This window comes from Physeter macrocephalus, chromosome 6, assembly GCF_002837175.3.
Source record: "Physeter macrocephalus isolate SW-GA chromosome 6, ASM283717v5, whole genome shotgun sequence".
NCBI classification, from domain to species: Eukaryota; Metazoa; Chordata; class Mammalia; order Artiodactyla; family Physeteridae; genus Physeter; species Physeter macrocephalus.
Window position 1 is genome coordinate 29,424,005 of NC_041219.1, and position 10,433 is coordinate 29,434,437.

The 10,433-nt window shown below is 42.1% G+C and overlaps 1 protein-coding gene across 1 annotated transcript in view; it reads left to right on the forward strand.

Annotated features, from left to right (window-relative positions):
• The first annotated feature begins 4,906 nt into the window (after window positions 1-4,906).
• The window catches only part of SNRPF (small nuclear ribonucleoprotein polypeptide F), an 8,250-nt gene continuing 2,723 nt past the window's right edge, over window positions 4,907-10,433 (forward strand). The window contains exons 1-2 of the mRNA XM_007125129.2: window positions 4,907-5,063; window positions 6,962-7,087. Of these exons, the coding sequence (XP_007125191.1) occupies window positions 5,061-5,063; window positions 6,962-7,087 (129 nt within the window). The 5' untranslated portion in view covers window positions 4,907-5,060. The remainder of the gene's footprint in view (window positions 5,064-6,961; window positions 7,088-10,433) is intronic.

A 10,433-nucleotide genomic window follows, 5' to 3' on the forward strand; every position in this document is an offset into this window, starting at 1 on the left:
ATTATTTTCTGTACTTTTCCTGTATGTTTGAAATAGTCTGAAACTTTAATAAAAACAATTTTAAAGCAACTTCTGTTAAGCATGATGGCGATGAAAGTGGCCCTGACTGGTAGGCCAAATGCACTTAATCAAGCTCAAAGTAGAAAAGACAGTCTCAGCAGAGAGCAGGGATAGATGAGGAGAGGGTTGAAGCAGAAAGCAAATAACACTCGAGGACCCCAAAACTTTCAGAAGTCCCTTCGTGCAGAGAACTTCCTTTGGTTTCAAAGATGGTTCATTCATCATTAACTGGCAAAGAAGAGCATACACATTTGGCAGATTAAATGAGATCCTCAGACATCACGCAGACACTTTTGTTTGTCTCACCACACTCAGTCAACATTTATCAGTAATCAAATACTGAATTTTTGTTTACCTTGCACTTAAGGAACTTATAGTAGGATGTCAAATACATGTACACGAATACCACAATACAGAAGGATCTATAATATGTACTATGTGAGTAGTCCAATTATTACGAATAGAGGAGTTTTTATGCCTTCTCATATTTTTGGTCTCAGGTTAAATATCACCTCCTCAGAAAAGCCTTCTCTGACTTCCACAAGGAAGTCAATTCACTAAACACACACTTGCGGAATTACTGATTGCTTTTGAAATTTTCATTACATGCAAGATTCACTGCAGTCATTTTGCCACAGCTGTTTTCCTCCAAGGATTTATGGGTTCAGCTCAGTTGATTATCAATTTTGCATGTATTTCATCTGAGGAGGCCTAGCACTCTTTGAGGGTAAACTTTCCATCAGAAAGGTTTTGCTGTCTTCTCTATTTTTGTAAACTGGAGCTTTGCCTCTACCCTTGCCACTCACTGACAGTGAAACCATTGCAGTGAACATTCTGAACAACCTGTTTTAGATATTTGGCAATTTTTGGTATATTCGTCATTTGGCAGACTGGTCTTTAGACAAATTTAGGCAAAATAGAACTTCCTTATCTGAGTTGGTTTCACTTTCCACCATACCATTTCTCTATCTCCTCGCCCAGTTATTTATTATTAATTTAATTATTTCTTTGCTTTCTGGTTGTGTTTCTCCCACAGATTGTTCCTTCCTTTTGGAACAGTTGCATCCACAGCCCCTAGAATAATGATCAGCACATTGTGACACAATATATATTTGCTGAATAAATGAATGAAAGTTTCAAGAAGGAAAGGATCTCTTTTAATTATTAACTAATTTAGTCATCCCAAACCTCAGGAGGTAGAGACTACTGTTGGCCCCACTATACAAATGAAGAACTCAAAGTCAGAAGGCCCATGAAAGAAACTGAACTCAAGCAGTGCCTATTCCAGAGTCCACATACTTTACGCTAAACTACCTCTAGTAGCACAGAGGCACCCATGTTACAGAAAGACTTGTACAGAGATACATGGACACAAAGGAAAGAAATATACATACATAAACAGAATATTCCTAGATTGATATTTTATATAGTAACAATTCAAGAAACAACTTAAATCCCAACAATTAGGGTATAATATCTAAATATATGATAAATATTATGCAGCCATTAAAAATCTTGATACTGAAACATTCCTAAGAAAGAGAAATTATTGTTACTATAATGTTAAGTAAAATAGGATAAAAATTTATATATTATTCCAACTATATCAAAATACATACACTTATACATAGAGAAAAGAGATGATAACAAAATTTAACAGTAGTTATTTCAGCATTGGAATTATAGTTGATAAATACCCCAGGACAAAGAAAGGTGATAATGAAGCTGGATAACAATATTGATATACAGCCTAAAATAGAATGAGTGTAAACAGATGGCATATAAGAGGTTAGGTAAAATTGTAAAAAGTAACCTAATTGTTAGAGTAGAATTTCTGAGTGTGGCAGAGAACACTCTGTGTTCACGTTGCCTTTTCCTCGTGTGCACTGACAAAGCAAATTTCCCAGCCTCCATTGGACTTAGGTGAGGTCATGTGACTGTGTTCTAGCCAACAGAATGTGGAAAATGATGTGCATTGCATTAGGGAACGAAATGTAACAGCAACAAATGAGTTAATGAACAAAATCTTTTTTTCTCTAAAATAGAGGGTAGCTGGTGTTAAAACAGGATAGATGGTGTAGAGCCATGTGACAGAATAACTAATGGCCTGGGGAAGTTTAAGAGAAGTCTTCAGACCTAAAGTGCCCATTTGAATTGGATCATGGAGATAAGAATTTTCCAGGCAAACAGGAGAAAGGATTTCTAGATGGAGAGAGTATCATGTGTAAGTACATGGAGTTGTAAAAAAAAAAAAACAAAAAAAAAACATGGCCAAAAAAAAAAAAAACAACATGGCCTGTGATTCAAAGGCCAGATTTGTGGTTTGTGGGACAGAATGGAAAGACATAAAGCTGGAAAGAAACTTTGGCAAGGAACTTGTTTTAGGCCGCTGGTAAATGGGAACCAAAAAAGGTAGCAGAGTAGTATGTCCAGATTTTCATTTTATTTTGGAGGAGGGGAGGTTAAAGATACTTCTAGCAACAAGCTGGGTAACAGATGAAAAGTAGAATAACAAGCTTATTTTTTAAAATTTGATTCACTGGAAACATTTGAGGGATAAGGGGGATGGGGACTGTACAGCACAGGAGACTGGGAGAAGTTCTATGTGGTTTTGTTCTGTTTCGTTTGTGTTTTGAGAACAGTGAAGTCCCCTTTTGAACAGATTAACTTCCAAGTGCCTGTATGATTAGAAATTTTACTCAAAACTCACCACTGCCACCTTGTGGAAGTACGGCAAAGAACCGAGCTGTGTTTAAAGTCAGTATTTAACACTGGTCAGCTAGCTGAGGGATTCCCAGCCTTTTTACCCCAAAAGGGTTTTATTATCTACCCTCCCCCCAAACTGAATCTATGATTTATGAAACTAAAAAACATCATTTATTGACAATTTGCTTTCCCATTTTTATAAATCAGATACATATATAAATGCCAATCAGAGCTTCTGATCCATGATCAACTAGTATTTGTATTTTGAGTTGATTTCATTCTAAACAAAAGCAGAGATGCATCAGGTTTTCATCATTCTTATACAGTCCCTGTTAAATAAATGTACGATTTGTTAGTTGTTTTGTTTATTTTTTAATAATACAAATAGTTTGCAAAGCCTCAATACTACCTGCAAAGTGATCCAAGTCTGTGGCCTGTATTTACAAATCATTGATCTAATCCAGTGGTTTTCAACAGGGGACGACTGTGCCCTCCAGAAGACACTGGGCAATGTCTGGAGACATTTTGGTTGTCACACTTGGAGGGAGGGCATTGCAACTGGCATCTACTTGGTAGAGGCTGGGGATACTGCTGCAATATATCCATTCTACAGTACAAAGGGCAGTCCCCACAACAAGAACTGTCTGGCCCCAAATGTCACTAGTATTGAGGTTGAAAACCCCGATTGAGTCCAATCCCTTCATTGTTATCAACGAAGAAACTGAGACCCAGAATGGTCACATGACTTTTCAAATTAGGCAATACATTCAAGGGTTCCAGAAATAGAACATATAAAAAGGCATACAGGACTTGAACAGACATTTCTCCAAAGATATACAAGTGGCCAATAAGCACATGAAAAGATGCTCCACATCATTAGTCATTAGGGAAATACAAATCAAACCCACAATGAGACGTTATTATTATTAGGATTACTAGGATGACTATGATAATATTTTTTAATGGTAAATAAGTGTTGGGGAGAATGTGGGGGAAATTAGAAATCTCATACATTGCTAGTGGGAATGTAAAATGGTGCAGGCATTGTGGAAAGCAGTTTGGTAGCTCCTCAAAAAGTCAAGTACAGGGCTTCACTGGTGGCGCAGTGGTTGAGAATCTGCCTGCCAATGCAGGAGACACGGGTTTGAGCCCTGGTCTGGGAAGATCCCACATGCCGCGGAGCAGCTAGGCCCGTGAGCCACAACTACTGAGCCTGCGCGTCTGGAGCCTGTGCTCCACAACAAGAGAAGCCGCGATAGTGAGAGGCCTGCGCACCGCAATGAAGAGTGGCCCCCGCTTGCCGCAACTGGAGAAAGCCCTCGCACAGAAACGAAGACCCAACACAGCCAAAAATAAATAAATAAAAAAATAAAATAAAATAAATAATTATTCTTAAAAAAAAAAGTTGCATTAAAAAAAAAAGTCAAGTACAGAATTACTGTATGACCCAACAATTCCACTCTTACATTAGAAGGATCAATCCGTGATAGCGTAAACATCCTCCACCTTCTGCACTATACGTGCAGTATAAAGACTGTAGCGGGCCTCTGCTCCCAACGCAAAAGAAACAGATGGAGCGGGATCCCACCACACCATGTTCTAGACTCCATCTAACCTCATCTGAAATATATTCTGTACTTGACTTTCTTCGGTGCGTTTCACGTCCCTTAGCCTATCTAGTCTTGCTTCTCCCACTTCCCCTGAAGTGGGTTGACATGAGCATTGAGCATTACAGAACAGAGAGAAGGGGACCGTGTCAGAGGAGACCTCCCAGCACAGATTCTGTGGGAAAGTGAGGAGGAAACCCGAGAGCCCCAAATTCGTTCTCCCAGGTGTACAAGGACAAAGGAACCCCCCACTAGCCAAGTTGGCAAGACATCACGTCCACTCTACAGGGTACACAGTGCACCCTCGAGGTAGGTGAGCAAACGAGAAACCCGAGCCGCCTCACGGGCTTTGCAGCCTCGCAGGTATCCTCCGGTTGGCGTGGAGCAGCCGGTTTCCCACAGGCCCGCGCACTGCCAGGGAGGCGCGCACCCGCTTGGCGCCGCTGGTTGCCAGGAGACATGCCCAGCCACCTCCTCCAATCAGCACGCACCTCTTTGCGTCCAATCACAGAAGCCAGAAGAGCGGTAGTCGGAGGTGAAAGGTCACGCTGCTATTTGGCGGCCATTTCTCTGGAAGCTCAGCGACTGTGTCCGTGCTGTGGCTGCTCCAGTCACGAGGGTCGGACGACAGCTGGGTCGGCGGCGAGTAGCCTGCAGCATTTGCCCACTACTGCAGCAGTAGTCGCGATGGTAAGGAGAAAGAGAGTGGCCAGTGTCCCGTGAGAGAGAGAGGGCGGGTGACCAGCCTTGCCGGGCCTGGTGGTTGGTTCGCGCGTTTCCCATTCATCCGCGTGAGGCGCGGCGCGCCGGGTGGCCAGCCCCTTTCTCCCTGCTCTGGGTGTCTGAGGCGCGCCCTCCTTCCGAAGCGCTCCCCTCCCCAGGAGTGCCCCTGCCCCCTTCCCCGTCTTCTTCGTTTTGTATCCGAGCCTGAGGTGTCCTTGCTGCCTGGGGCCACAGGGCTGGGGTAAAAATGCAGCGGTTTTTCACGTCCCACTTATCACACTACACAATCCGCTTTCGTCCCGTGATGTTGGGGGGCCCTGCAGCCCTTTGGAATACAGAGCCCAGGCTTTGAGCATTCTCCTGTTAGTTTAGCAAAGCTTTACTGAGCGCCTGCCACCTGCCAGGGCCAGGTAACGTTCTAGGTGCTAGGAATATAGGATAAAAAGTACTGATGCGGACCCTGCTCTAGGTTAACTCAGACATTAATCAAACAACGATAAATACATAATTTCGAATAACGTTAACTGCTAAGAAGGGAGCAAACAGGGTGCTGTGAGGGGGCGCCGTGGTACGTTAGAAGAGTGGTTACAGATGGCATCCCTTGGAGGAGGGATTGAACCTGAAACCTAAGCGATATGAAATGCAGCCCCGTGAAGAGCAGGAGGAAGCGTGTGTACCTCAAGCTCAGGGAACAGGAGCACAGGCTCTGAGGCCGGAAGGAACACCTGACTAGCTGGAGGAATTGAGAGAAAGCCACAGCCGCCTGCAAGGATAGTGGTCATGAGATAGGGTCGGGCAAGACCTCTTAGGCCGTTTTAGGAGGTCTGGGTTCCACTCCAAGTGCAGTTGGAAGCCATCGAAGCATTTTAAGCAGAGATACGGTATGATAAAAATAATACTTGCCGTGTGGCTAATAAGTTGGAGAAAGACAAGAGTGAAAACTGGAGACCCATTTGAGATCACTGTGAATGTGCTTATTCTAGAGGGGTTTAGTAGCCAAGTGTCTTGGTTGTTTTCTTTCTTTGGGCCGATGAGTGAGCAGATGAGGAAAGGAAGAAAAGTCTGAATTCATTGGGGGTACTACCAGTTTGCTGAATAAACAAACATTAAGTGACTGCCCATATGTAGGAGGCACTGCAAAGTCAAAGAAGACCCAGTCCTAGCTCCTGGAATTCAGTTGAAGATCGTGGAGCATGATCTGCCCCTGCCTCCTTCTGTAGCCTCATACAAAACTAATTTGTGTGTCCCTGAGATCCCTTGTTGATTGACTCTTCCCTCCTTTTACATACGTACCCCCCCCACCCCACCCCGCCAGATCAGCCCTTTTCCCTCTGGAAATACCTCTCATCCTTTAAAACAGAGGCATTACTTATTTCAGGCAACCCTTCCTTTTCTTTTAACCCTGGATTGTTTGATTGTTTGGTACCCTTGTACATAGCATATCTTCTCTTACTACATTGCAAAATAATTGTCTATTTGCATGTGTTTTGGCCCTCCTCCCTCCCACTGTGGGCCTGAGGACAGGGACTGTTACCTGCTTTTTTTTTTTTTTTTTTTTCTTTTTTCTGCCTTTACCTTTGTTTCTTTATGGCCTTGGAACAGTGAGTGATGTATATTAGGTGTTCAGTGTTTCTTAAGTGAACAATGAATACTTTTACAAGTCTTGATGGATTGAAGGTGAAATTGGCTAACTGGGTATTTAAATTTCTCTGATGCTCTTCAACAAAAGTGAAAATTATGTAATAATGTGAGAGGGAAACAAGAGTTTTGCTTCATTTGGATACTATAAAATATTGGTGATTTGATAGAGAAGAGAGTAGGTAGGAAAAATAATCAATTGGGTTCTTTTTTTGTTCTTTGTGCAGAGTTTGCCCCTCAATCCCAAACCTTTCCTCAATGGATTAACAGGAAAGCCAGTAATGGTGAAGCTTAAGTGGGGAATGGAGTACAAAGGCTACCTGGTGTCTGTAGATGGCTATATGAACATGCAGGTAAGCTGAAGAGTTACAAAGATCATTAAATTGTATTTATTTTTCTTCACCTGACTCCTCAAAGGTTTAGTGTGGCTTACAAAGATGTAATTAATTTAATTGACAAACACAGAGCAAAATTCAGGAATAAAGTCAAGGCCAAGGAGGGTGTTGTAACTGTAATAACTATGTATGAGACATATTAAACCAAAATTCAAGCACAGATTTTTTTTTTTTTTGTGGTATGCGGGCCTCCCTCTGCTCTGGCCTCTCCCGTTGAGGGGGATAGGTTCCGGACGCGCAGGCTCAGCGGCCATGGCTCATGGGCCCAGCCGCTCCGCGGCATGTGGGATCCTCCCAGACCGGGGCGCGAACCCGGTTCCCCTGCATCGGCAGGCGGACGCGCAACCGCTGCGCCACCAGGGAAGCCCTCAAAGCACAGATTTGACTCCTAGTGGTTAAAAGTAAGAAGAGCTCAGACATTTGATTCACAATGCCATAAGACAAATACACTAGAGTTTGCAGAAAAAGCAAAACTTTTCCCAGCACTTAGCTCTGAGAGAAACTTTTCCAGTGAAATTCTTAAGTCTTTTGATGAATGCTAAATGTACAACATCAAAGTAATTTGATTAAAGCAATTCTTGAGGGAGAAGACAGACCAACCAAAAGAATTAATGAACTGGCTACTTGTCTGTTACACTAGCTTCTGTAAATGTTTCAGCCAGGCTTGTTTTTTGCTTTTAATTGAGGTAAAATGTATATAGCACAGAATTTACCACTTTAACCATTTTCAAGTGTGCAACTCAGTGGCATTAACTGCATTCACATGGTTTTGCATCCATCACCATTATCCATTTCAAGAACTTTTTATCATCCCAAAGGGAAACTCTGTACCCATTAAACAATAACTCCCCATTCCCTTTGCCTCCTGGTAAACACTGTTCTTTTTGTCTTTATTCTAGGAACCTCATATAAGTGGAATCCTACAATATTTGTCCTTTTGTGTCTGGCTTATTTCATTCAGCATGGTGTTTTCAGGGTTCATCCATGTTGTAGCCTGTATCAGAATTTCATTCCTTTTTATGGTTGAAATATTCCATTGTGTGTAGCGGTGCCTCAGTATCCTTGGGGGATTGGTTCCAGGACCTGCCTGGTATACTGAAATCCACAGATGCTTGAGTCCATAGTTGGCCCTCCGTATCCGTGGTTCTGCATCAGCTCGTTCATGCAGTCTCAAACCTGTGTTGTTCAAGGGTCAACTCTACCTCATTTTAATCATTCTTCTGTTGGTGAATATTTGAATTGTTTCCACCTTTTGACTCTTGTGAATAATGCAGTGAACATAGGTGTACAAATATCAGTTAAGAGTCTCTGCTTTCAGTTCTTTTGAGTCTGTATCCAGAAGTGGAATTGCTGGATCATACAGTAATTCTTTGTTTAATTTTTTGAGGAACTGCCAGACTGTTTTCCACAACAGCTGCACCATTTTACGTTCCACCAACAATGTACAACGGATCCAGTTTCTTAACATCCTCACCAGCACTTGTTATTTTCTGTTTTTTTTTTAAACAGTCATCCTAATGAGTGTGAAGTGGTATCTCACTGTTTCGATTTGCATTTACTTAATGATTAGTGATGTTAAGATCTTTTTATGTGCTTATTGGTCATTTACATATCTGGAGAAATGCCTGTTCATGTCCTTTGTCCATTTTTTTTTTCTTTTTTTTTTGTGGTATGCGGGCCTCCCTCTGCTGCGGCCTCTCCCGTTGCGGAGCACAGGCTCCGGACGCGCAGGCTCAGCGGCCATGGCTCACGGGCCCAGCCGCTCCGCGGCATGTGGGATCCTCCCAGACCGGGGCGCGAACCCGGTTCCCCTGCATCGGCAGGCGGACGCGCAACCACTGCGCCACCAGGGAAGCCCCTTTGTCCATTTTTAAATTGGGGTGTTTGGTTTTTTGTTGCTTAATTCAATAGTCTTCAGCCAGGTTTTTGAAGAAAGAGTTTGAGGTTTTATTTTCCTGAAGCGCAGGTATTTATGTGACTGATTAATGGCTGATGAATGAATTTTAAAGGGTACCTAGATAGGTGGTCAAACCAATCGTGGCTCCAAGTATTCCAAACTGGTAGTGCTGTAGGCAGAGTACTAATAGGAGCACTTGAGCATTTGAGCACTAATAGGCCCAAAGCTGAGATTTTCCTTAATTTAAGAGTTTACCACCTGAACAGACAATGCTCAGGTCCCCAAAGTTCGTATAGAGCATGGTTTTGGCCTGGAAAATTCCCTAAGCAGGAATCATTTACCAAGGCCATAGAGAAATTTGAAGACTATATCCATTGTGCTGAAAATGTTCCAGACTTAGACAGTGGTGATAATTACATAACTTTATGAATATACTAAAAACCACTGACTTGTATACTTTAAAAGAGAATTTTATAAGAATTATATCTCATTAAAAGAAAGGAATAAAGAATACCCACCAAATATTTGGTTTTAGAAGTAATATAGCTTCCTAGTGAACCTGCCAGAGTTATGAAATGTACCTCTGAGTAACTAACCACATTGGTGATGCTTTTGAGTTTGTTCACTCAGTGAATATTTACTGAGAGCCCCTTATGTGCCTGGCACTGTGAATATACCAGTGAACAAAACAAAGTCCCTATCCTCAAGAAGTTTGTGTTTTAGTGATGGGAGATGGTAATATAATGTGATATGATATCAGGTAATGATAGATGCTATGGAAAAAAAGCAGAAATGGAAGAGGGTGACAAGAGTGTACAATATTAGATAGGATAGCCAGGGAAAGCCTCTCTGAGGAAGTAAATTTAAACAGAGACCAGAATTGAGTGAGCACCTGAAGAGAGTGTTTGGGGAAGGAGCATCCCAATTTGAGGGAACAGCAAGTTGCAGAGGCTTTGCGGCAGAAACATGCTTTTTCTTTTCAAGGCACAACAAGAAGGTGAGGGCAGAGTGAGTTACAGGAAGTATGATAGAAAGGTTGGAATGGTAGTCATGGAAGACCTTTTAAGGGATTGGAAGAACTTTGGATTTTATTTAAAATGTGATAATATACAAACAGCTCATACAACTCAATATCAAAAAAAAAACCAACAAAAAAACCCCAAACAACCCAATCAAAAAATGGGCAGAAGACCTAAATAGACATTTCTCCAAAGAAGACATACAGATGGCCAAGAGTCACGTGAAAAGATGCTCAACATCACTAATTATTAGAAAAATGAAAATCAAAACTACAATGAGGTATCACCCCACACCAGTTAGAATGGACTTCATCAGAAAATCTACAAACAACAAATGCTGGAGAGGGTGTGGAGAAAAGGGAACCCTCTTGCACTGTTGGTGGGAATG